Here is a 27,913-nt window from a genome sequence, read left to right on the forward strand (position 1 = left end):
GGAACACTATTGAACAGCTAAAGTTATAGTTGTGTTTCAATTAATTTACAAACTTGATCTTAAATCTAAGTAGTAGAAGTTAGAGTGGAAGCCTCTAACCCTTTACCAAACTGCTCAGCCTTTATTGTTATTGTGTTCATTTGAGACATTAATATTATTTCCCTGTCCCCGTGTTTTATTGTATGCACTTTGTTGTACCACATCTGCTGCTAAGATTGTATAACTGATAATCTCACTTTTTATCTTCGCTTATCATCCAACAGTGTTGAAAGGCTGCAGGTACTGCTGAGTTTCATAACTGACATTAATCATCAGTTCAAAAAAGACAAAGCAGAACGGAGTAAGTTTGTCACTTATCCATACATGCATGTTTCATATCTGTTTAGATTGCAAAATGCTATCAGTTTAGTATAAAGATGTCCTTGCCCCCAGTTTGGGGGGGGGGGAGGAGGTGCCTCACATCCCTCAAAGTCCATCTCCAAGGTGTAAAAATTAAAAAAGAAGGTGGGAGACTGCTTTACAACTCTTGGACACATCACTTTCACTGTGTTTTGGGGCATTGCCTGTCGCGGACACTAGGCCTACCCTCATAAGTGAGGTACCATTTTCATTGGGAGACCTGGGGAACGCTAAATAGAAGGAATTTTGTGGATTTCCTCAGATTCCAGAACTTTCCATCTCCGAAATGTGAGGAAAATGTTTTTGTTTTTTTTTGTTTGTTTTTTTTGTGCCAAATTTTCAGGTTTGCAAAGGATTCTGGGGAACAGAACCTGGTGAGAGCCCCAAATGTCACCCCATTCTGAATTCCCATAGGTGTCTAGTTTTCAGAAATGTCCAGGTTTGCTAGGTTTTTCTAGGTGCCGGCTGAGCTAGAGGCCAAAATCCACAGCTAGGCACTTTGCAAAAAAACAGGCCAGTTTTCTTTAGGAAAATGTGATGTGTCCATGTTGTGTTTTGTGGCATTTCCTGTCGCGGGCACTTGGCCTACCCACACAAGTGAGGTACCATTTTTATCAGGAGACCTGGGAGGGAACACTGAGTAGAAAGAAGTTTGTGGCTCCCCTCAGATTCCAGAACTTTCCATCACCGAAATGTGAGGAAAAGTTATTGTTTTTTGCCAACTTTTGAGGTTTGCAAAGGATTCTGGGTAACAGAACCTGGTGAGAGCCCCACAAGTCGCCCCATCCTGGATTCCCCTAGGTGTCTATTTTTGAAATATTCACAGGTTTGGTAGGTTTCCCTAGGTGCCAGCTGAGCTAGAGACCAAAATCCACAGCTAGGCACTTTCCAAAAAACATATCTGATTTCAATGTCAAAATCTGATGTGTCCATATTGCATTTCCTGTCGTGGGAATTAGGCCTACCCACACAAGTGGGGTACCATTTTTATTGGGAGACCTGGTGTAACACAGAATAGAAGAACAAGTGTTATTGCCCCTTGTCTTTATCTAAATGTTTTCCTTCCAGTAGGCGTGGCCCGTCCTTTAGGGCGGAGGGGCCACCCCCTCCCCCCCCCCACCTTTTTGCCCCTCATGAAGAGTGTCTGTCAGGCTGAACAAAGGTCAGCCTGACAGACAGCCAGGAGTGAGACATTCGCAATTTGCGCAGACTCCTGGCTGCCTGTGCTGAACTTTGCTGGGCTGAGGAGGTCACAGCTCCTATGGGCATGACCTCCTCGGCTCAGCAAAGGTGCCTCGAGGCCCTCCCCTGGGTGACGAGGAAAGCGTCACCCATTGACACTCACCCTGGGCGCTTCAGGTTTAAGCCCTGAAGCGCCCAGGGCGAGTGTCAATCAGTGACACTTCGTCACAGAGTGGGGTGGGGTCAGCAGTCTCACTGACCCCATCCCACTCTGTGACGAGGCTGGGACTGCTGCCTTCCCTCATTGGCTGACCTAAGGTCAGCCAATGAGGGATGACAGCAGTCCCAGCCCTCCTGGGACCTCTTGGCTGAAGGTAAGGGTGTGTGTGTATGTGTGTGTGTGATATTTTAAAATGAATGTTTGGTGCGTGCATGTTTGAATGTTATGAGTGTTAATGGATGTGCGGGCGTGTGTGAAAGAATGAGTGTGTGTGTAATGTTTTAAAATGAATGTTTGGTGCGTGCATGTTTGAATGGTATAAGTGTTAATGGATGGCCACGCATGTGTGAAAGAATGAGTGTGTGATGTTTTAAAATGAATGTTTGGTGCGTGCGTGCATGTTTGAATGGTATGAGTGTTCTTAATGGATGTGCGTGCATGCGTGTCTGTGTGTGAAAGAATGAGTGTGTGTAGGTCCCAGTAAAATGCCAAAATTGTGTTGAAAAATGTGGTTTTCTGATTCAAGTCTGCCTGTTCCTGAAAGCTAGGAAGATGGTGATTTTAGCACCACAAACCCTTTGTTGATGCCATTTTCAGGCAAAAAACCACAAGCCTCCTTCTACAGCCCTTTTTCCCCATTTGTTTTTTAAACTAAATTTTTGCTGTATTTTGGCTAATTTCTTGGTCTCCGCCAGGGGAACACTCAAACTCTGGGTACCTCTAAAATCCCTAGGAGTTTGGGAAAAAAGGACGAAATATTAGTGTGGGTAGCTTATGTGGACAAAAGGTTATGAGGGCCTAATTATGAACTGCCCAAATAGCCAAAAAAAATGCTCAGCGCTGGACGGGAAAAGGCCTGGCAGCGAAGGGGTTAACTGTTGGAGCAACTCCTTGCTCACAATGTTATTCTTGCCTTTTCAATCCAATTCTGAAAGAGGGGAAATGTGGAAACTCTATAGACTAGTGGCTGGGTGTGCAAATTGTAACAATTTGAAGATTCGAAATGTAAACTATTTATTTGCTTTCTCTCCTAGGACTTCCATATAATGAAGAACAAATCCACAAATTTGATAAGTAAGTTTCATTTTTTCATCTTGTAACATGGGGAATCCTAATATCTGTTTTACTAACCACATATTGACATTTTAGTGTTTTTGAGGAGTATTGGTTTGGGTTCCCAATAGCCTCACCTCACACTCAATTAAGATACTTAATCACTTGACTTGTTCCTAACTTTTAGAGTAGCCCAGCATAGTTATTCTACATCCCCTCTTCTAGGATGTTTACTTTTCTCTAAGAGACCCTAAAAAAATCTTGTACTTCTTTTGAAATGTCATGCATTGGCTGGATGATAGTTAGATTTTTCTCTCATTTTCTAGCTTTAGCTCCCAGTCTCATTATTCAGTTTCTTCCGGCTCCTCTTTTTTACGGTTGCCCAAATAGTCACCTGTCTGATGTTTTCCTGTTTCTGCTCTCTTTTGTCTTCTTTGTTGTATCTTATGTGTCATCTTGCAATTGTCCATCTCCTTGTGTTACATGCAAACTATTTTGAATAAGTGCAGAATCTGTTCAGCTTGTACCTTACAGCCCAAATTCTAGATTTATTTACTGGGTCCTTTTTTTCTACCTGACTAAAGTTTTGCTTCTGAATGTTTGTACATTTTTCCCCCAACCAGACATTTTAGGGTAGCCTCTCAGCTTTTTTCTTTCTGCTCCTTTTCTTGATAGCGGTCCTGATATGTTGCCATATTGTTGGTGGAAGTGCCATTTAAGTTTCTTAAAATAGAACATTTAAATGCATGCTATTGATTTAGGGAAGGTAAATTTACTCATAATTATAGAACATGTTCAAACAAATTGGGTGCTATACATTTCACACAATAGTGCATAATTATGCATTGAAAATGTGCTTACAGTATGTTTAATTTCAGCTTATTATATTGCCTTCAACTGGACGTCAAATACTGATTACATATTACAGCCACCACAGCAGTATTGTGCAGGGAAGTATAGAAAAGGTTAAATTGCAACTTTTTCATTAAGCTGGTGAATTAAATGAACTTGATAAAGGATTGCAAAGTTGATGGGTAAAGAATGTTAGTATGATGACCATCTGGTTTGTCCAGAAGTTTGGCAAATGGTTGTGTCAACATTCGAACACCACTTTTATCCAGTTTGGGACAAATGTCTTTAAAGTATTCAGTGAGGATTTGGATGTACATTAACATGTTGATAAAGGAACCTCTTCATCAAGCACATTGCCAACAAAATGATCGAAGCAGTTGAAGTTCTAGGATGCCTGTTTCCGATGGATACTTCTGAGTGATGATTCCTCACCTTCTTAATGTCCCATGACTCCAAGGCCTTCAATGAATGTGACCAAATTATATGGAAAGGTATCTGAGATCGAGCTGTAAAGTTCCACATGGCTGAGCCCTGAAAGTCCCCACTCCTGCCCTGCTTCAAGTTGTAGCCGAGGGTGCGTAGCCGCTCCCAAAGCTATTTCAGAGGCTGATCTTTCTTGATGCCCAAATCTTTGGTTAAATCCAAGAAAACACATAAGAAGTCAAAATGGGGCTTGGTCCCTTCCTGGCATTCTTCAGAGAACGCTTGGGGTGTCACTGTGCCTCTCGATCTTGACCAGGGGAACCCTTTTCATTACTTATCCTAATGCAATCTGAATTCACAGGACCATCGGTGACCTTGCTTCAAATATAAGCCTTTTTTAGACTATGCTGTGTATCTTTCAGTCATGTGTGAGGCCCTTCAGTTGGATTTCTGCTGAAGGGGTTGCCTCTGGCACCATCTAGACTCCTTAAACACATTTCAAATTCTATACCAGCATTGCTCAGCAATTAAAAGCACCCTAGCCACTCGTTCATTGACGTGCCAGTTCAACTTGCATCCTGTTGTGAACCCATTGGACTTGGATACTAACCCATTACCATGCACTCAGACACACACATTGCACTAGAGCCAGCGTTTTGGAGATGATAATGGAGGGGATAGGGAAGGGCTTGTCCTTCTTATGATGTAGATGAACCCCTGGTCCCTCAGCCTCAGATTAAAGATCGTAAATGACAAACAATTGTAAGAAAATGTGTGTACTATATGGTAAGGTTGGGGCCTTCTCATGCAGTGCACTTGCATTTGTCTTCTTGGGTCCAGTCAGTTATTTGCTCAACCCTCAGCTCAACCCTTTGGAAGCTATGGCACAGAGCAGCAATGCTTAGCAAAGGTACAATGCGCAAAGCATTTAGCAGCACCAAACAATGAAATAAGAAAGTGACCAAACAAGAAAGAGACACAACAACAATTTACTCGCCCATCGGTGCTGACCCGATCAGCATCATCCACGGCCTCTGCGCCAGAACCCAAATTCAGCTTGGAGCCGAAACCTACCAGGTCGACTCCGAAGACAACCATGGAGATACCCGTGGAGCCTATTCTCAATAAATTGCAGGAGAAATTGGACGTGCGGCAGCAACAAATACAAATGCAACCAAAAACTGGACGTATTTAGCTAGTACTCCATCTGCATTACCACCAACTTCAAAAAGACAGTTGTCTTTTCAAGATGTTCTGGATTCCCCTATTCCAGCAAAGGCGAAGAAAATGAACAAAGCCACCAGTCCTTTGCCTCTTCAGCCACCCTCACCACCTCCACCATCACCACCACCAGACTCACTATCTTCACCCTGGTCTATTGCTGATCCCTTAGATATTACCCCTGAGTGATCTCCTGGTGATGATGCAGGTCCCCTGATATTGGGGATGACCGTTTTTAACACCACCATATAACAACCCCTGGGGCACTTATAATGTTGATCCTGCAGTGGACATTGGCCCTGATTTATACTCTGCATGCCCATTACCTCCTAATGAATCCACCACATATCAGGAGCTCATAGCTAGGGTGACTACATTTCATGGCGTACAGCTCCATGGGGAACCTCTGGAAGAGGATTTCCTGTTTGAAACACTGTCCTCAATGCAGAGTGGCACCCTCTATCTGCCCACTGATGACATATTCAAAGACCCCGTTAAGGCTTGTACGATCGCTCCCAGGGTCGACAAAAAATATAAACCCTCTCCTTCAGACCCTGTATATATTGGAGGGCAGGTATCACCTGATTCACTAGTAATCACTAGTGGAAGGAAAAGGGCCAACTCTCAAGCGTCGGGCGATGCTCCACTGCTCAACAAGGAAAGAAAGCAGATTGACGCAGCGGGGAAAAGGGTTGCAGACCAGTCTGCAAACCAATGACGCATCGCTATATCTATGGGTCTGTTAGCCAGATAAGACTGGGCTCACTGGGATGAAATGGAGGGGGTCCTCTAGCATCTCCCAGATGAGCAGAGGAATAGGGGACAGGAACTTGTTGAAGAGGGCAAGCTCATATCTAATACATCTATATGCTGTGCCCTTTATTCTGCTGACACTGCAGCCTTCTCCAGCGACATGCCTGGCTGTGTATTTCAGGCTTTAAGCCTGATGTCCAACAAAGTATTTTAAATGTTTCTTTCGATAAAGAATATCTTTTTAGCCCCTAAGTTGATGAGGCCCTAAGAAAAATAAAGAAGGATATGGAAATGTGTAAGTCTATGCGGGCCCTACCACACCTGCACCTAGGGGCTCCTTTCGCCGTTCCAGCTATCGCAGAGGTTCAAAAACTACTACTCTAGAAGCCTCCCCCTCATACTAATGTGGTCAGAGCCAATACTCCCCCACCAAAGCCTACTATAGAGGCTCCTGTAGAGGCAACAATACAAAAGGTAGAGGCAAAAGTGCTTTCCCACATGGTACCACTAAGCAGTAACTTCCTTAACCTTTCTCCCCGATCATATCACACCTATCGGGGACGCATACACAATTTTCTACCCACCTGACGAACAATAACATCATACCAGTGGGTGTTCTACCTAGTTATTGTCTGGAGCTCATTACCACACCTCCCAGCATTTCACCTTACACTCATTGGCACTCAATAGAAAATCAAACATTACTCAAACAGGAGGTCCAATCTCTCCCCCTCAAAGGAGCAATAGAATCTGTCCCTCTCCAACACCTAGGTCGAGAAGTATACTCTCCATACTTCCTCATGCCCAAAAAGGATGGTTCTCTGCGACCAATCCTAGATCTAAGGCCACTGAATGAATATATTCTGTGGGAGAATTTTCACATGGTCACTTTACAAGACATGATTCCACTCCTTCAACGGGGTGACTTGATGACTTCACTGGATCTAATAGGCACATATTTTCACATACCAAGCTCATCGCAAATATCTCAGGTTTGTGGTCGGCGGGAATCACTACCAGTTCAGAGACCTTCCAGTCTGAGTCACAACTACACCACTGGTTTTCAGCAAGTGACTGGCGGTGGTAGCGGCCCATTTACGCAGACAAAAAGTACATGTGTTCCCCTATCTGGACGATTGGGTTATCAACACCTACACCTTTCAACAGTGTCGACAATGCACTCAGATTACAATAGACCTCCTTCACGGCCTGGGATTTGCAATCAATGTTCCCAAGACCCATCTGCAACCTCTACAGATACAACCATATCTAGGAGCCATTTGAAACACACAAATCGGGCTAGCCTACCCCAATACTACAAGAGTTCACAGTTTTCAGACACTGGTACTTTAATTTTGAACCAAATCAGCAGATAACAGTGAGGACAGACCTGTGTCTCCTAGGGATGATGGCTTCCTGTATCACTATAGTACCCCATGCCCGACTGCACATGCGTCCATTACAGGAATGTCTACCTCGTCAGTGGTCTTACTCAGAGTCAGTTACAGGATCTAGTGTTGATAGACCACCACACTTATCACTCTCTGCAATGGTGGAATACCAACAACATGTTGAAGGGACTCTGTTCCCCAAATAACTCTCACAAACGATGCCTCACTTACGGGATGGGGTGCACATCTGAAGGATCTCACAATACAGGGTATAAGAAACTCCAAACACCAGGGTCTCCACATCCACTGCCTTGAGCTTCAAGCTGTTCACCTAGCATTGAAAGCCTTCTTTCCTCGCCTCATTCACAAGGTTGTCCTAGTCCAGACGGACAACATGACAGCCAAGTATTATTTACAAAAACAGCAGGGAAGACATGGTCTGTGCACCTTTCACAACTATCACAGTCCTTTTCCTTTTAGAAATGGGCTTTGCATCACAAAACTCACCTGATAGCAGAAGATCTCCCAGACACAGACAGTGAATTGGCAGACCAGCTTAGCAGGATGCAGCAACAAGTCCACAAATTGGACACCTACCCAGAAGTCCTTGTCCCATACTTTCAGAGATAGGGGTTCCCTCAAATGGACCTTTTTGCAACTGTAGAAAACACAGAATGCTGAAACTTCGCCTCCAGGTTCCCACAGCTACTAGCCAAGGGCAATGCACTATGGATTGGTTGGTCAGGAATATTTTGCCTATGCTTTTCCTCCCCTCTCGCTCCTTCAATTTCTCGTTCAGAAGCTCAGACAGACGTCTCTCACAATGATCCTAGTAGCACCCACATGGGCTCATCAACCCTGGTTCACAACACTGCAAAACCTCTCCGTAGTTCTCCACGAGAAGCTCCCCAACAGGCTGGACCATCTCACTCAGAACCATGGAGAAGTCAGGCACCCAGATCCCAAAAACTCTCAACCTAGCAATTTGGCTCCTGAGGTCATTGAATTTAGTTACCTTAATTTGCTAATGTATGGACATTCTTTAAGAAGACCCGTAGACCTACCACTAGAGCTTGCTATACGGCAAAATGTTTTGTTTTGTCTTCTACTGTCACTCAAAACACATTGACCCTTCAAAGCTAATGTACCAGACTTTATTGGTTACTTGCTTCACATAAAAAAGGCCGGATTAGCGTTCACATCCATAAGATTGCATCTCGCTGCAGTGGCTGCCTATCTACAAAATATCCAGCACCTTGCTTCATTAAACGTACAAGTCATTCGAGCCTTCTTGGAGGGGCGCAAAAGAGTTATTCCACTACGGTTTCCACCTACATTTTCATGGAATCCTAATGTCGTTATCACGTGACTTATGGGCCCTCCAAAACCAACACTCATGCCCCAGTCAGTTCTTTTCTTGGAAGGTGCCATTTTTTAGTCGCAATCACGTCACTAAGGTGTGTTAGTGAGCTGCAGGCTTTAACCTTGGGAGAACCTTTCTTTCAACTACACAGAGACAGAGTGGTTCTCTGCACCAACGCTAAATTTCTCTCTAAAGTGGCTTCTCATTTTCATCTCAGCCAGTCAGTTGAGTTACCAGTTTTTCCCACACCCAGATTCTGTCGGGCAAAAGGGCTCTTCATACATTATATGTCAAAAAAGCCCTTTTGTTCTATATAGATAGAACTAAAACTTTCAGAAAAACTAAGCTACTTTTTGTTGCCTTTTCACCTCCTCATAAAGGCAGCTCTATAACCAAATCAGGCATAGCCAGATGGATGGTAAAATGCATTTAAACTTGTTATTTAAGCCACAAGAACTTTACCTACTCCTCCTAGAGCACACTCTACTAGGAAAAATGGAGTATCCATAGCTTTTCTAGGAAACATTCGAATAGCTGACGTATGTAACTGATGGGGGCATGACCTATGTACTCCACACCACACACCTTCTCCAAAAATTATTGGGTGGATGTTTTAGATCACCAACAAGCTAATGTAGGTCAGGCAGTGCTACTTACTCTTTTTCAAACAACTGTAACACCCACAGGTAAGCCACCACTTTTGAGGGGGACTGATTTACAGTCTATGCAGAACATGTGTATCTACAACTACACATGCCTCGAACAGAATGTTACTTACCCTTTAAACAGCTGTTTGTGGCAAGTAGTGCTGTAGATGCGCCCACCCTCCTCCACGGACACCTGTGGCAGTGCAGGTTTACACTATTTTGCATGTGGACATCTCATTACTTACACTTAATCTACACTTCATTCTCACCCGCTTGCGGGAAAACAGTATAATTATGGAGTGGTTGCTCATGCTTACTATCACTGAGAAGGAGGCGTCACTTTATCTTGTGACTCGAAAGACTTTCTTTGAAGAAAAACAACTTTCACACATCCAGACCCAACACTAGATGGCAAGAGCATGTGAATCTACAGTACTACATCTCACAAACAGATGTTTACACAGTAAGTAACATATTCTTTACCATTTGGACTAACTGTGATGGCTCCTTCCTAACCAAGAATTTCCATCATGTGACATTTGTTTCCTATAATCATTTGGGTTGCACACACACAAGTGCCTGTGCTTGGTTATACGGCATAACATTGAACAATGACATGTTTTGTGTCTTGAATATGCAGGTGGGGTTTCTTGCAAAAGAGGAAAGCAAACAGTTTTTGTCCTAGAAAAGCAGGGGTTTGACATCTTTTACACATTTATTTTGCAGACAGAAACTCTATTTGCACGCCACAAAAGCCATCTCATTATTTAAGGATGAATGTGTTCTGAAGTATGAAACCTTTTTGAATCAGGCTGAGGACTGGATGAGGTAAGTGAATGTCTTTCTTCCTATAAAATGTTATTAAACTGGAAGGTTTGTGTATGTCGGACAAGGTAAATCTGCTGGTTTTTGAGAGGCAGGGGTGATCCAGGGACTTTTCTCTCCCCGCCATCATCAGGGCTCTCAAATCATTTAGTGAAACTGGACTTCAATGTTTGATAAACATGACATAAAGGTTCTACCTTAGGTTGTGAGCAGCCTTATTGCTCCCTAAGGATACCCACTTCCTAATACCACCTGTGTCTAAGGATAGTTTGGATATGATTGTTTTCCCATTGTGTTCTGATAGTAGTTATAAGAGAGTAAGAAAGAATGACCCTAATAATTTCTGGTCAGTTGCAGACCTCATACTCAAAGGGAAGGTATTTTTGAAAAACTACTGGAGCACCTTTTGCAGTGGGCCACACCTGCAGCCAGATTTCATTGACCTTGCTCAAGTAGACTGGATTTTATGAAAAAAGCTTCTGCTCTGAAGTGTGTCTTGCTCTTTTCTTTCTCTGTATTGCTTTATACCAGGATATCTGGCCCTAGGTTAGACCATCAAGAACAGTTACTGTTATGATGAAAGAAGAATGTCCAATGGATTGAACACAGGGTGGTGCATCTTCTCATGCTCTATTTAAAATATACATCTCTGATCTGGTGGATGTGCACAGTGAAAGAGATTTTTCTGCTCTACTATGTAAGGTCAAGCACATGGTAGCTCTTTTGAACTGTGATCACGTACTACTGTGTCATGACACTGTCATCACGTTACAGGGAGCAGTCTTTGGTGGTTGTTACAACCTTAAGTGTCCTCGAATTAACGCAAAGTGTGTTATAAGTAATGCCTTGAACCTTTTGGATGAAGATGAAGAGAAAATGAACACAATTAAATTGAAGGTGTTATCTGCAATTGAGGATTTGCAGATACTTTTTAGAAAATATTTGAAAATACTGCTTGTATTGTGTTTTTGTGCATAGATGGTACTTAGTTTTAGATTAGTTATTGTTACCTTCAGTTGAGTTTATTTTTGTATTGTACTGCATCTCAGTAGTTTGGGCAACTTTGCTGCTTTAGAAAACCTTCAAAATAATAAAAACAACATTTTTTTGAGCATTTTAAATTAGGTTTCTTAATTATCGGTTTGATCTTTTGAGCATTGTGATTTTTATTTTTGTATGTTTAGGTTAATGACTAACTAAACTTACAGAAAGTCTAGCATTGCATAAACATATGCAATGACGGTTACATTTGGGGACATGTGTATATAGCTGCATAAGAAAGTACCAACTATTTCAACTTGGCTATTTGTACCTTTGGAATACCATTTTATAACGTATGTAGCACATACGTGTCGTTCCAAAGGGAGCAATTGCAGTTTATATTGTCTCATTAAGTTAAATTGCTATTTTAAAGGGCCTACTGTTTTTAATTTTTCTAGCAGTGCAATAGCTTTTTATTTACAGTTCTGGTTGTTCAGTGTACAGCTTTGAGGTGCTGTTAAAACACTGTACCAACATTAATTCACATTATTCAAGGCTTGACTCCCTCGGCTACAGAAGGGTCTTACATAAGGGCATCTCCTCACTGAGCCTATAAGTCTGTGTAGCCACATAACATCATAATTGCAGAATCTGTACTTAGCTTTATGTTAGGCTACCCCAACAAATATTGGTATTGTTTATTACCAAGGATACACTTTATCAAATGAAATATTACATTACTTAAAAAATTACATTTATATGTAGAGTCCGTAGTTACCTCAGACAGTATAAAACAAGTGTATTAGCATCACAAGACTCATTCATTTGGGATAATAAGCCGAACAAATATATATTTTCCTAAAATAGGAAACATAACATGTTGATTAATGCTTAAAACATTGCACCATATACAAAATATTTTTTTACGAGACAGTTTGTTTTTCATAAATGCCTTTGTGGTACAAAGGGTAGGAAACATCCCCACCCAAATTACTGAGTATTTGTTTGTATCCATTTTGATTCAATGAAGTAGATAAGGTTGTATTCTCTTTGCATCTTCTGATTTATTTTAAGTCACAAAACAATTTTAAACCAACCAAATGAGCCTCGTCATTTGGTAGCATTGCTGTCATTAAATTCTTTTAAAACACTACTAGTGAAATACCTCTGAAGAAAAGCCAAATAGCAAATCATGTTTGTTATAACCCATCAGCATTCCCTGCACCTTCCTACCTCCCTCATTTTATCATGGTCCATTCCCCCAGGAAAGGTACTTCCATTGTGTTGACTTACTATGTTTATTTAAATTGCTTTAAATTCATAGGAAACATGTTGTTACTCATTAGTCATGCAGTGGATATGTCCTGTAAGTGTGGAACTGTAATTCTTCTACTAATTGTTCATTTAGACACACTCTTTCAAACTAGATGTTTGGTACCCTTTACTTATTATTGGGCTTATATTTTCTTGGTGACATACATATATAATGCTAAACATTTATCTGTGTGGCGTACTTTCAAAGTCTATGGAGTTGAAGCTAGACACATAAAAGGCACAGTGAGTTCTCATGCCATTATGATGGCAGCTTTAGGTAGAGGAGCTGGGTTGCATGCAGTATTGGCAGTGGGTGTCTGACATCTGTCCGAATGTATTTGTCAGAAGATTTTAACTATTGGTTCTAGGCCTTCGATCAAGCTTACTGCAGCTGATAGTAAGGGCGCATCTTCCACTGCGCCAGTTCATTCTGGCAGGTTATTTCACACAGCCTCTTGGGAGCATGGCTCTGAGTGATTGGAAGTCGCCCTTCTCCAGTGACTGTAAGGAGTTTGCTAGATGGCCACCATGTAGAGTGTGAGCAAGTTGAGAAAGTCGTTTGCTGCCAATCGATGCCCATATTTCCAACAGGCATACAGTGTCTTCCAGTGTTCCCAGTGGTGAGGCAACAATAGAAAATTGCACTAAAATATAACATACATACATGCATATGTACTATGTTGTGTGATTTAGTTGTGTGTCTCTGAAAATGGGTTTTGCCTTTGGGCATTTCCCTGCTGTCAACATCCCGGACAGGCACACAGGCAGACTGGGCAGATTAGTTTCCTCAGATTACAACACTGAGCAGTGCATAGGTGGGAGAAGGACTCTTTCCTCTTTTTTTTAGATGGGGACCTCCTAAGATCAATCTGTGTGTTTCTGTTACCAACACAATGGGCCTACCTTGTTTATGAATCCTGGATGGTTGTGAGATTCCTGTCACCTAGCCCCTCCTCCATCACTGACAGGAACAACCAAGTGGTTTAAGCCTGTACTTTTTTCTACAGTGATTCTTAAGATGTGCAGAAGCATGCGATTAAAAGTGGCTTCTCTATTCCTGAATAGATTTTGTGAGTTTTCAGTTGCTGTCCCACCACTGTCCACATGGTGACCTAGTAGAAAAGCATGAAAGAATGATGCTCCTACCCTGTCTATGCGGAAGACCCTATGGAAAGGAATTAACCTTCAGCATTCATGGCGAATGAATCTTACACCCACCAACAGTACTGTAGTAAATGATAGTGATGTCTCCCTCTGTAGAAGAATATTCACTTTCTGGATTGTTCTTTGGAAACATCCTCTATTTTTCCCATTTTGCTGAGCTGGGTCTTTCTGATCATTTCAAACCGAAATACAGGACCAACAAGAATCCTCTTTTCAGACTTAGTCACTACAAAATGTAGTTGCAGAGGGTCAAAACGTATTTGTCTGATTGGTATTTCTAACTACAGATTCCTCACATCATGAAGTTCCCTCAGGCACCATATTGGATCTGGAAAAGTTGAAATAGCTTGCTCTTGTGTGCCAGTAGGTGGTGCTACAACACCACAGCACTTTGACATCAAATGCTGTCTTTTTTCACACCATTAGAGGGAGAGTCAAGATTGATGAAACTCTCAGGAATGCAATGCTTACACCTAACCAGCAGCCTTAATTGAGGAATCTGCAGGTAGAGTGTCCACCAAAAACATTGTTACAAAGGGTAAGTAACTTATGATAGAAACTCGTGCCTGTGGACTACTCCCCTCAGAAATCAATACCAGCGTGGTGGGTCTAAGGAGGTAACACAATCAAAAATCTTGCCAAACCAGACCCAGTAAAGTATCCATCGGTTCAAACTGAAGATGGAGAACATTGTCTGGTAGGGAACAAAACTGAATCATTAGGTTCGGTGGCATGTGTAGATGCAGATACACATGTTGTGCATAGTCTGCCGTCTGGTGTTGGGTCAGAGTGTTACAAGTTGTTTTTCTTCGAAGAAGTGTTTTCGAGTCCCGAGACCGAGGGACTCCTCCTCCTTTGTTCCATTGCGCATGGGCGTCGACTCCATGTTAGATTGTTTTTTTTCCGCCATCGGGTTCGGACGTGTTCCTTTTCGCTCCGGGTTTCGGGACGGAAAGATAGTCTTAACTTCGGAAAACTACGTCGGTATTGTTTCGCTCGGGATCGGGTAAGAATAGAATTGACACCGAATCGTGAAGAGCTCCGGTAGCCCTTCGGGGTAATTTCGATCCCCGTCGGGGCCTGGTCGGCCCGACCGCGTGTAACATCGACACTGATGGAACAGACCCTGTTCCGATTCTGTCCTAAATGCCACAATAAATATCCATATACAGACCAGCATTTGGTCTGTAACTTGTGCCTGTCGCCCGAGCACAAGGAAGAAACGTGTGAGGCCTGTCGTGCGTTTCGGTCCCGAAAAACGCTCCGCGACCGGCGAGCCAGAAGATTGCAGATGGCGTCCACGCCGACAGGACACCGAGAGTTCGAGGGACAAGGAGAAGAAGAGGAAGCCTTCTCCATCCATGAATCGGACTCGGAGGAATTTGACGTCGAAGAAACCGTGAGTAAGACGTCGAAGCAAGCACCACAAGAAAACAGACAAGGCCCAGGGGACGCCACTGCCAACAGGCCATGGCTCAACCCATAAAGTAGGTGACCGTCCATCGGCACCGAAAAAGGCCGAACTGGTGCTGAGATCGTCCAACTCGGGTCGACCGAGAAAGTGCTGCCGAAAAAGATCGACGCCGAGACAGCGGAACCGAAGCTGCTCGGCGCAGAGACAGTGGCACCGAGGAAGATCGACGCCAAGAAAGCTCAACGCCGAAAAAGAAAAAATTCGCCTCGGAGCCGAAAACAAGCAGAGACACAGTTTTGGTGCCAAAACGACCAGCAACCGAACCAACTGCCAGCTCATATACAGAGGAACAATCACTGTCCTCTCAAATGCGCAAACACAGATTTGAAGAAGAGTTACAGACCACTGATGTAGACCACACACAAAAGCGGATCTTCATACAAAGTGGGACAGGGAAAATCAGCACTCTTCCCCCAATCAGGAGAAAAAGGAGACTCGAGTTTCAAACTCAGGAACAAACACCACAAAAATTGGTGAAGAAGGTAACTCCGCCACCCTCTCCTCCACCTGTAACTCACACATCACCGGCACAGACTCCGTCACATTCACCGGCTCATACCACCATGAGCCAAGATGACCAAGACGCTTGGGACCTATACGACGCCCCAGTATCGGACAATAGTCCAGAGTCGTACCCTACCAAGCCCTCGCCACCTGAGGACAGCACAGCGTATGCACAGGTGGTAGCTAGGGCAGCAGAGTTCCATAACGTGTCGTTACACGCAGAACCTGTCGAGGATGACTTCCTTTTCAACACCCTCTCCTCCACCCATAGCACCTACCAAAGCCTGCCTATGCTTCCAGGAATGCTAAGGCACGCAAAGCAGATCTTCAAAGAACCGGTCAAGAGTAGAGCGATAACTCCAAGGGTGGAGAAAAAATATAAAGCACCGCCCACGGACCCTGCTTTTATCACCTCACAACTGCCACCAGATTCAGTCGTGGTAGGGGCAGCTCGCAAGAGAGCCAACTCGCACACATCAGGCGAGGCACCACCTCCGGATAAAGAGAGCCGCAAGTTCGACGCAGCTGGGAAAAGGGTCGCAGTACAAGCTGCAAACCAGTGGCGCATCGCGAACTCTCAGGCGCTCCTAGCGCGATATGATAGAGCCCATTGGGACGAGATGCAGCATCTCATCGAGCATCTGCCCAAAGAATTTCAAAAACGGGCAAAACAAGTGGTTGAGGAGGGACAAAACATCTCCAATAACCAAATACGCTCCTCTATGGACGCAGCGGACACAGCTGCAAGAACAATAAATACCGCAGTAACCATAAGAAGGCACGCATGGTTGCACACGTCTGGCTTTAAACCAGAAATACAACAAGCGATGCTCAATATGCCGTTCAATGAACAGCAATTGTTTGGACCCGAAGTGGACACGGCAATTGAGAAATTGAAAAAGGACACTGACACAGCCAAGGCCATGGGCGCACTCTATTCCCCGCAGGGCAGAGGCACTTTCGGCACCTTCCGCAAAACAACTTTCAGAGGGGGGTTTCGGGGTCAAGCCACACAAGCCAGCACCTCACAATCAACACCGTCTACCTACCAGGGACAGTACCAAAGGGGAGGCTTTCGGGGCCAGTACAGAGGAGGACAATTCCCTAGAAACCAGGGAAAAATTCAAAGTCCAAAAACCCCTACAACCAAACAGTGACTCACAAGTCACTCAACCCCTTCACACAACACCAGTGGGGGGAAGACTAAGTCAGTTTTACAAATCCTGGGAGGAGATAACAACAGACACTTGGGTCTTAGCAATTATCCGACATGGTTATTGCATAGAATTTCTCCAACTCCCTCCAAATGTCCCACCAAAAACACAGAATATGTCAAAACAACATTTAGACCTTCTAGAACTAGAAGTTCAAGCATTACTACAAAAGGACGCAATAGAATTGGTACCATGTACACAAGTAAACACAGGAGTTTACTCACTGTACTTTCTAATACCAAAAAAGGACAAAACACTGAGACCAATCCTAGATCTCAGAACACTAAACACCTACATCAAATCAGAACACTTTCACATGGTCACGCTACAAGACGTGTTACCACTGCTAAAGCATCAAGACTACATGACAACCTTAGATCTAAAGGACGCGTATTTCCACATACCGATACATCCCTCGCACAGGAAATACCTAAGGTTCGTATTCAAGGGAATACATTACCAATTCAAAGTGTTGCCGTTCGGTATAACAACCGCACCAAGAGTATTCACAAAATGCCTAGCAGTAGTAGCTGCACACATCAGAAGGCAGCAAATACACGTATTCCCGTACCTAGACGATTGGCTAATCAAGACCAACTCCCTAACAAAGTGTTCACAACACACAGATTATGTCATACAAACCCTCTACAAACTCGGTTTCTCCATCAACTACACAAAATCTCACATTCTGCCGTGCAAAACACAGCAATACTTAGGAGCGACAATCAACACAACAAAGGGAATAGCCACTCCAAGTCCACAAAGGGTTCCAAATTTTCACAAGGTTATACAAGCCATGTATCCAACACAAAAGATACAGGAAAACAGTATTAAAACTCCTAGGCATGATGTCCTCATGCATAGCCATTGTCCCAAACGCAAGACTGCACATGAGGCCCTTACAACAGTGCCTAGCATCACAGTGGTCACATGCACAGGGTCACCTTCTAGATCTGGTGTTGATAGACCGCCAAACATACATCTCGCTTCTATGGTGTAACAGTATAAATTTAAACAAAGGGTGGCCTTTCCAAGACCCAGTGCCACAATACGTGATAACAACAGATGCTTCCATGACAGGGTGGGGAGCACACCTCAATCAACACAGCATCCAAGGACAATGGGACGTACATCAAACAAAACTGCATATAAATCACCTCGAATTGTTAGCAGTATTCCTAGCGTTGAAAGCATTTCAACCCATCATAACCCACAAATACATTCTTGTCAAAACAGACAACATGACAACAATGTATTATCTAAACAAACAGGGGGGAACACACTCGACACAGCTGTGCCTCCTGGCACAAAAGATATGGCAATGGGCAATTCACAACCACATTCGCCTAATAGCACAATTTATTCCAGGGATCCAAAATCAACTAGCAGACAATCTCTCTCGAGATCACCAACAGGTCCACGAATGGGAGATTCACCCTCAAATTCTAAACACTTACTTCAAAATTTGGGGGACACCTCAAATAGACCTATTTGCAACAAAGGAGAACGCAAAATGCCAAAACTTCGCATCCAGGTACCCACACAGGCAGTCTCAAGGCAATGCTCTATGGATGAACTGGTCAGGGATATTTGCGTACGCTTTTCCCCCCTCTCCCTCTCCTTCCATATCTAGTAAACAAATTGAGTCAAAACAAACTCAAACTCATACTAATAGCACCAACATGGGCAAGACAACCTTGGTACACTACACTACTAGACCTGTCAGTAGTACCCCATGTCAGGTTGCCCAACAGACCAGATCTGTTAACACAACACAAACAACAGATCAGGCATCCAAACCCAGCATCGCTGAATCTAGCAATCTGGCTCCTGAGATCCTAGAATTCGGACATTTAAACCTCACCCAAGAATGTATGGAAGTCATAAAACAAGCTAGAAGACCATCCACTATACACTGCTATGCAAGCAAATGGAAAAGATTTGTTTGCTACTGCCATAATAATCAAGTTCAACCATTACATGCATCTCCAAAGGATGTAGTGGGATACTTACTACATTTACAGAAATCAAATCTAGCCTTCTCTTCCATAAAGATACACCTCGCAGCAATATCTGCATACCTGCAGATTACCCATTCAACTTCACTATTTAGGATACCTGTCATTAAAGCGTTTATGGAAGGCCTAAAAAGAATTATACCACCAAGAACACCACCTGTTCCTTCATGGAACCTCAACATCGTCTTAACAAGACTCATGGGCCCACCTTTTGAACCCATGCACTCATGCGAAATGCAATTCTTAACGTGGAAGGTTGCATTTCTCATTGCCATCACATCTCTAAGAAGAGTAAGTGAAATTCGGGCGTTTACTATACAAGAACCTTTTATTCAAATACACAAAAATAAAGTTGTCCTAAGAACCAATCCAAAATTTTTACCAAAAGTTATTTCGCCGTTCCACTTAAATCAAACGGTAGAACTACCAGTGTTCTTCCCACAGCCAGACTCAGTAGCTGAAAGGGCACTACATACATTAGACATCAGAAGAGCACTAATGTACTACATTGACAGAACAAAAGAAATTTGGAAAACAAAACAACTGTTTATTGCATTTCAAAAACCTCATACAGGAAACCCAATATCAAAACAGGGTATAGCCAGATGGATAGTTAAGTGCATCCAAACCTGCTACCTTAAAGCAAAGAGAGAACTGCCCATTACACCAAGGGCACATTCAACCAGAAAGAAAGGCGCTACCATGGCCTTCCTAGGAAACATTCCAATGAACGAGATATGTAAGGCAGCCACATGGTCTACGCCTCACACATTTACTAAGCACTACTGTGTAGACGTGCTATCCGCACAACAAGCCACAGTAGGTCAAGCCGTACTAAGAACTTTATTTCAGACTACTTCCACTCCTACAGGCTGAGCCACCGCTTTTGGGGAGATAACTGCTTATTAGTCTATGCACAACATGTGTATCTGCAGCTACACATGCCACCGAACGGAAAATGTCACTTACCCAGTGTACATCTGTTCGTGGCCCATATCCCAACTAGAAACAAACTATAACCAAAGAAACTGCCTTGCCTCTGCAAATTGAGCCCAGCATCCCCAACCATATTTACAGTGTATATAGAGAGAGGAAATATGACCAAACGACCAGAGCATCATACTTTGGAACTTGGGAACTAGGTTCGACTTCTGGCGTCAGCTTACAATTGTGTGAATCCAGGCCAAACCGCTTAATCTTTCCTTGCCTAAAAATCATAAATAAATAAATACTAAATCTGACCTTTTGTTATATAATCTAGTGCTTATGTAAGAAAGCACAGTAGTCAGATTCAAGCAGAAAAACAGTCCTGGACAGGCAAAATAAACCACCTGTAATCTTGTTGACTCAAAGAAGATATAAAACATTGGTAGCTTTTGACCTGAGAGAAAAGCCTCCGTCTCATCTCCCTAACAAAGCAAGTCCCATTACTATCATACGTTTGTGACAGAGGGACCTCCTATAGTAAAAATAATTACTGACACAACTTAGGGACAAATAAGATCATCCCATATCACCTCTGACTAGCCCAGGTCACTAGACAGTCAGGCTTAAAGGTTTGTATGAAAAACCTAACCATGTCAAAAATTGGCAAAAAAACTAAATAGAATAGCAATAAAACTGAGTGCTCACCTTCTCCAGCTAACATACTGTAAACCAAATCGCTTGCCCTTGTATAAAGGAAGCTACCTCCATTACGAACAACAAAACAATGTGAGACGCCATGCAATCTGAATCAAGGTTTTACCCAAAAGAGGAATTCTCCCAAAAATCCCTCAACGCAACAGAGCAGGCAGCACTACTGACCACTCTTCTGTGATAGATAAGACAATTCCCGACTGGATAGGAGTCCTGCTGAAGTACAGAAAAAGACGTCTTCCAGACAGAGGTATAATACAAAGGCTAGACAACACTGCTAGGACTTTCTGGTTCTGCGGCAGTTAACTGGTTGGATGAATAGCAGCTTGCAGTGTATTTCTGTCACAGCTCTAGACCATAACCTCTCTGTTCCAAACACCAGAGAATTGACCTGCTCGATCCTGCGCGCAATCGTCATCTTGGCAAAAAGCAGGGGCTTGTTAAAAAAAATGTCAGGTCTCCTTGGGAAAGTAGAACATAGTGACATAGGTCAGGAACCCTTTAACAAAAAAGAGGGATGGAGTGGAAGCTGAAATGGAGGATATGATGCCTGTGAGAAAACAACCCCTTCTGGACTGCCAGAATAAGTACTAGGGGAAAGTAAATCTTCTGCTGCTAGCCTAACACCAGTATTGCAAGTTTGAGACACGGAGCCATCTATATCCCCAAACCATTGAAATGCATTATGACCTTCAACTTGAAGTACACGAGTACAGAGCATATAGATGTTACACCACACTGCAGACCATTAAGCTGAAACCTAGAGTGGAACACAACATTTGTCTAAGAGTCTACAGGACCAAAAGAATGAATTGTATATTCAGTAGGGTAAAAGAGAAAGCTCCGTAGCAAAGGGCTAAGAACTGTTATCACAAGAGATCCTCCCTATGAAAAGAAAAATTCACTCTGTTGTAACTGTCTCACATGGACAGTCCTCTCAGCTTGACATTGCATAGTATAAATAGCAGATCGGTAGGAAGAAAATTGCATTAAGTATAAGGCCTCTGATGAAAAGCAAGGCCCAATTATAGTGCCCCTTTCAGATGAAGAAACATCTCAAAAGAATCTCCCCATCCAGCATATACACTCCCAAACAGATGTTTTCATGTGATTTGGCAGGAGTGGGGTGGGGCCGAGAGGAAGAAGAAACACTGCTTATTTTGATTCTGAGAAGTCTAGTGTTGCTATAAGGCCAAGGTCTTGTAAACCCTTTAAATCTCCTGTGCTGCTGATGGGACATTTGGGCAAAAGATCCAAGCCCTAACATTGGAAAGTTGTGCATGTTGCATAGTGCCATTGAAGGCCAAGGAACCATTTTTGCTAGATGTTGTGAGAAATGTTGAAAGCTGTAGCCAGAAGATGTGCACCAACGTCTCCAAGATGATGAGTGAAAGGCAACCAAGCAAGTCTCTGAAGGGTCACAGAAGAACCCGTAGACGTGGCCACCTAATTCATGGTGTCAAGACTGCATCTACAAATATGTTAAGTGTCCCGAAATCCATGACAACTGCTTCTTCAAAGTGTTCACTCACATGGTCCAGTAAAAAAAACACCATATGCACTGCTCCCAAAGAGCATGGGAGTGGCATGCCAAAAGGTATATGGCATTGCATGTACGAAGAGCTGAGCTCCCTCATAAGAACAATGTATTTCCTACTACTTTTATCCACAAACGCCTTTTGTCGAGTGGAGAGGATGGAAAAGAGCTACCATTAATTACAGGAAAATTAGGAGCTTTTGTTAGCAGATCAATAGGCTAAAGAAGCGAAGACAGAAATTTTAGGTCTTCTACAGCTGACAATCCACAATGGCAGTGGGCTTTCTGCAGAGGCTGGCTGAACTCCGACATAACGGAGTCCAGAAGGGACTGATTAAGAGGCGACAAGAGTTCCGATGTGTAAGAACCTGGCTGACTAATTTCCTTCAATATACACAATTTTTGGGGGAATATGTTTTTTTTTATACACATAAAACAAGACTCAACAATTGCAGTTCCTTAACCATCTGGAAGTTGCGATCAGACACTGACCATTCGTAAAACAAATTACCCACATCGTTACCCCCATCCATACCTTTGTTTCCTTTTCCCAGGATCCCAGCTCATGAACATCAAAGTTGTTCGTTTTCAATATACCCAATTTAACTTCTGTGACTAGCAAAGTTAATTCAAGAACCTCAGCCACCTTTCATAGCACAATCCTCCAAAGGGACTGCCATAGATCAATCTGTGAAGATATCAGGAGAAGCAATGATGTCAGCAGAGTGCTGGAGAACCAAATGGGGACTTTCTTCAGAGTAAAGAGGGAACAGTGGGCCACTTCACTGCTGACCTTCTGATTAAGTAATCTTATAACATAAACCTTACCAAGACCCATAGGAAGGCCGAGGCTATCCTTCCCTGTGTATTCTACCAAGTCCAGAACCTGCATTTGCCTATATTGCCCCCGGAAATGGATTTGGATCTTGTACCACAGATGACATTAGTGTCAGCACCTATTTCAAAACAGTTAGCAAGGCCTTCAATGGCAAAATAGAACTGAGGTGACTTCAGGAGTATCAATGGGGTTGTCGTGCACAGGGATAGATGTAGTCATGGTCAAAGGTCAGAAGGCACCCTGGACCCCTGGATGAATGCTGCCACTTGACTGGGGTCAGTACTCGGAGCTCGAAACGCCAGGAGTGGCTCCAAAAGTACCTCACATGGAGCCGGTCATGAGTACCTAGATCATGTCCAATAGAACAGGAGATGATTCCGAAGATGGCAGTGAGGTTGAAATAGGACAATGGCCCTAACTTCCTCCGGAGTTAAGCTAACCCTCTTCATGTGCCCTTAAAATGAGATGTGAAGGGGCGCTAATTTGGTTGCTCGGCCTCTAAACATAAAGAAAGTTCTTCCCTGGTACTCCGCATTCTTAATGTAAATGTAGCTATAACTGTAAGCAGACCTGGAGACGAGTAGGATCCAAACTGCACTGTCGTCATGCAATAGAGTGGTCAGAAAAGTATCCTTAAGATTGGGCATTCAGAGTGGGAAATCATTTCTTAAATAACTTATTGTATTCTTATGGTAAATGTTTGGTACTATTGGTAATTTTTCCTCCAGGTATGGAGTGAGTATGCCCGGACTACCAATAAGTAAAAGTTATTTGCTTGTAGTTCTTGTACAGGTAGTTCACACCGCACCTTTCTCCATGCAACCTATTTACCAGCGTCTCTTACTACCACCTCGGTGTTTAGCTTATGGTATGTAAATAGAGTACCACTGGGACTTGGAAACCAGTTGTGCTCAGATGAATCATGCTGTACCAAGGCTAAAACATTAAAAGCACATGCTGTGCAAAGGTACTTTTTTCTTGTGGAGTAAGGACTTGGAGTTGAAGTCACTACACTTAGTTATTTGTACTGTTTTTTCATTTGCATCTGGGATTGTATATTTGAAAGTTTGGAGAGGCAAGTGTAATAGTTCTTAGTTATGTAAATCTTTCAGAGCATCAGTGTGTTACTGTTCTAAATATTTACAGACCACTTGTTGTTTATGTACTTTTTTTCACTTTTAGGGAAATGCACCATGTGAGAAAACAGTTGCAGATGCTCACAAAGCAGTGCTTTGATGTCGAGAAAGAAGTGTCCAGCTACCAGAACTATATTAATGAGGTACAGCCACCATTTGTTAGAAATTGTAAAAAAATCTTTGCCTTAGAAATGTGACTTTCGTTCTCTTCCAGGGGATCCTCATCAAAGTCATCAACACTGAATATTACCACCGACGTGCGGGGACTCCGGAGCATATATAAACACACATGTATATGTATCAAATGTATATGCAAAAGTAATATTTGAGTAGGGAATTTTAATACATATATATTATATATACATGTGTAAGCAATAATGCAGTCTATATTGAGAAACAGGCTTTATTTTTTGAGAAGTTTTTCTTTAATGAAACTTTTAATTAGAGGAAAAGCCTTTCTGCAATCGTAGAAGAGAGCATAATCAATTCACTGTAGAAAGAAAAAACGACATTGAAAATAAAGGAGCATTTTTAGCCAATAGGCTGTATCCAAGTTAACATAACAGAACCAAAAAACTGGCACTGTGCCTTTAAGGCTCTGAGCACCTCCAGTATCCCACCAAGCCTCAAGAGGTGAGAGTGAGGTGACAGTTGGGTCACAGTTGGGTCACAGTTAGGTCAGTTCTTTTTTCCGGCTCCTTCTGTTAGGATCCTGGAGCATTGAGCTCTCATTTTTCTGAGTTTTTATTTTTACCAGAAAAACTTCTAAAATCACAGCTTTCTGTATTTTACTCGCCGTCTTTTCTCATTTCCTGAGTAAAGTAAGAGTTTTCCTCTGAGGAAAATGCCTTCCCTTTTTGTAAAATGCCCTGCTTGTGGCAAAAAGAAGGCTCAGACTGACCCACACTCAGTCTGCATAGTGTGCTTGCCACAAAGCCACTGTCCTGATACCTTCAAACACTGCCAGAACCTGTCAAAAAGAACTTTGAAAGACACAGAAAGAATTCGTCTCCATGGCTTACATGAAAGAGAGAAAACGTCATCTTCATCTCTTCATAAGGTCTCCAGAAAAAAAGTTTCCTCTGACAAGCGGTGATCAAGATCCACCTCAGCAGGTAGGAAGATTCGTATTTGTTCTCCGTCCGCACCATCACTCCCGTCGTCGTTGCATCAACGTTGTCAACCGACGTCAAGGAGCACACCTCCGTCAACGGCGACACATGCAAAGTCAAGGGATATGACATTGAAGAAGCAACTACCTCCAAGGGATAGATCTCCATCGGCGGCCACTCACCGCTCGACGTCAAGCCAGCACAGGTATGGTGATACGGCGTGAAGGGCATGCCCAGACCCTTGGACAATGAAACACTCAACGTCAAAGACAACCTCAAGAACACGATCGAGGTATCCACTGACGGCGACAAGGTGCTGTTTGACATCGAGACACACACCCACGTTGGCCCATCACTCGGTGTCGGGCGTTCAAAGTCGAGACTCTGGACGTCAAGACTGTCACATTCGGCGTCACGGTTTGAACAGTCTCCATCAACAACACTGCATCGTCGTTCGACGTCGAGACACTCCTCACCTTTTCCGGTAACATCGAAACAAACTTCTCACCATTCCATCTCGCCTCAAAGTCGACCAAAGACAGCAATAGGACAAACTTCGCCTGCTGAGATGGCGTTGCTGCCTCATGACCCGATCGTAACTATACCAAGTAGGTCATTTATAGCGTCCTCGAGAGCCTCATCACACAGACAGCTCTCGCCCATAAATCTTTCGCCGAGGTGGTTAGAAAGCCTTAACAAGACTCCGGCTCATCAATCTCTGGACTCCCAGTACTCTCTGTTGTATTCCCCCTCAGCATCTTTTCCAAGAACATCATCTCCAACACCTCAAGTCAAGCGGGCGACAGTACCATCTACAGAACAACCTGATCCACGATGATGCGCACAAGGAGTAGGTCGCCACAGGCATCCAGACTAAGGTCAAGATCCCGTGTCTGTAGATCCCGTCACTAGAGGCGCAGATCTCCTTCATGGTCCACGGCCTCTACGTCTTCTATCAGAGACTATTCGCCCACACTAACAAATACTCCTCTGGCAAGAGTATCTCCAGTGGACAAAATAAACACTTTTAATGACCCCAAAAACTCAATATAGACCTTCCGGAACCTACAGAGTCATAGTCGGTATTTTTGAAACACTGCACTGTTGCTCCTCTTCGAGACAGCTTTTACCTTTAGTTCTGGGGCTTTTGCAGCCAGCAATGGATACCTTCCTGACACCAGCAAGCCTGCGTGCAGCTCCTGCTCGAATCCTAAAGAAATACAAGGCCCCAGACCAGGACCTTTTATTTCTTAGAGCTGATCCTCCACCGGATTCTGTCATTCTAGCTGCAGCCAGAAAGATCCATTCAGTGGCATCCTCATCAACGGTCCCTCCAGATAAGGAGAGCAAGCATCTGGACTCGTTAGGTAGAAAGATGTGTGGTAGCTCTGCATGCTTTATGAAGGTATCTAGTGCCTCTGCACTTTTAGGAAGGTACAATCGTTCTTTGTGGGACTCTCTAAACAGGCTTGTCGACAAACTGCCTAGGGAAGACAGACAGGATTTCCAAGAAATCCTACAGGAAGGAGGCCTAGTAGCTAATCAGTTGATTAGTGTGGCTGCTGATGGTCTGGTCCTAGCGGCTCATGGATATGCACATGGCATATGTGCAAGAAGGTCATCTTGGCTTCGTCTCACAGGGCTAAAGCCAGAGGCTCAACATCGCATCTTGAACTTCCCACTCACTGGACATTCTTTATTTGGGACCCACACAGATGACGAAATGGGCAAAATGAAATCTGAATTGGACACACTGAAAGCCGTAGGGCTAGAGAAACGCAAGGAATACAGTAGAAGGTATGGGCCATATGATAGACATTCATACAAGCAGAGGGTTCAAACCCCTCATTGGTCCCAAAGGCAACAGCAAAGACACGGACGACCGTTCTACCTGTTCCTAAAGACAACAGGGGAACGTTGATGGAGCAGACAAAACCAGTCTGCATCCAAAACATCTGGTAAACAGTGAGGACTCTCTTCCCCTGATCCTGTCAACCACTCCAGTGAATGTGTATGTTTCGAGTCACCTCCTCCTCTGGTGCAACCAACAACACCGATTGTCATCACCAGCCTCTCCTGCAGAAAGAAGTTCTCATTCTACTGCAAAAAAAAGCTATCAAAAAAGTTCCACCTTCGCATAGGGGAGAAGGAGTGTACTCCCGCTATTTCCTAGTACAAAAGAAAGGTCCAGACAGGGTTTTCAGACCTATTTTGAATCTGAGACATCTAAACAAGTACATTCGAAAAGAAAAATTCAGAATGCTGGCCCTTCATCAAATTTTCCCTCAGCTCCATCAAGGGGAGTGGATGTGTTCCATAGATCTACAGGATGCATATTTTCACATCCCGGTGACAGCAAAACACCGCAAATTCCTTTGCTTCATAGTTGCATCCCACCACTACCAATTCAAGGTACTACCCTTTGGACTAAAATCAGCCCCTCGAACATCTTCCAAATGTGTAGCAACAATAGCAGCACAATTGAGGAAGAAAAAGATTTTTATTTACCCATACCTCGAGAATTGGTTACTGAAAGGCAGCACTTCAGTCCAAACCTTGCACCACCTCAAAATCGTTTTGGACACCTTCAAAACCCTAGGTCTACTGGTCAGTCTACAAAAGTCCATACTAACTCCAACCCAGATGCTCCAATA

General features: G+C 43.4%; 1 protein-coding gene across 1 annotated transcript in view; it reads left to right on the top strand.

Annotated features, from left to right (window-relative positions):
- Window positions 1-27,913, top strand: part of TBK1 (TANK binding kinase 1) — a 394,952-nt gene that overhangs the window by 280,634 nt on the left and 86,405 nt on the right. The window contains exons 15-18 of the mRNA XM_069229127.1: window positions 264-340; window positions 2,836-2,875; window positions 10,231-10,332; window positions 24,194-24,290. Of these exons, the coding sequence (XP_069085228.1) occupies window positions 264-340; window positions 2,836-2,875; window positions 10,231-10,332; window positions 24,194-24,290 (316 nt within the window). The remainder of the gene's footprint in view (window positions 1-263; window positions 341-2,835; window positions 2,876-10,230; window positions 10,333-24,193; window positions 24,291-27,913) is intronic.

Source organism: Pleurodeles waltl, chromosome 4_1 (genome assembly GCF_031143425.1).
Source record: "Pleurodeles waltl isolate 20211129_DDA chromosome 4_1, aPleWal1.hap1.20221129, whole genome shotgun sequence".
In the NCBI taxonomy this organism is placed as follows: domain Eukaryota; kingdom Metazoa; phylum Chordata; class Amphibia; order Caudata; family Salamandridae; genus Pleurodeles; species Pleurodeles waltl.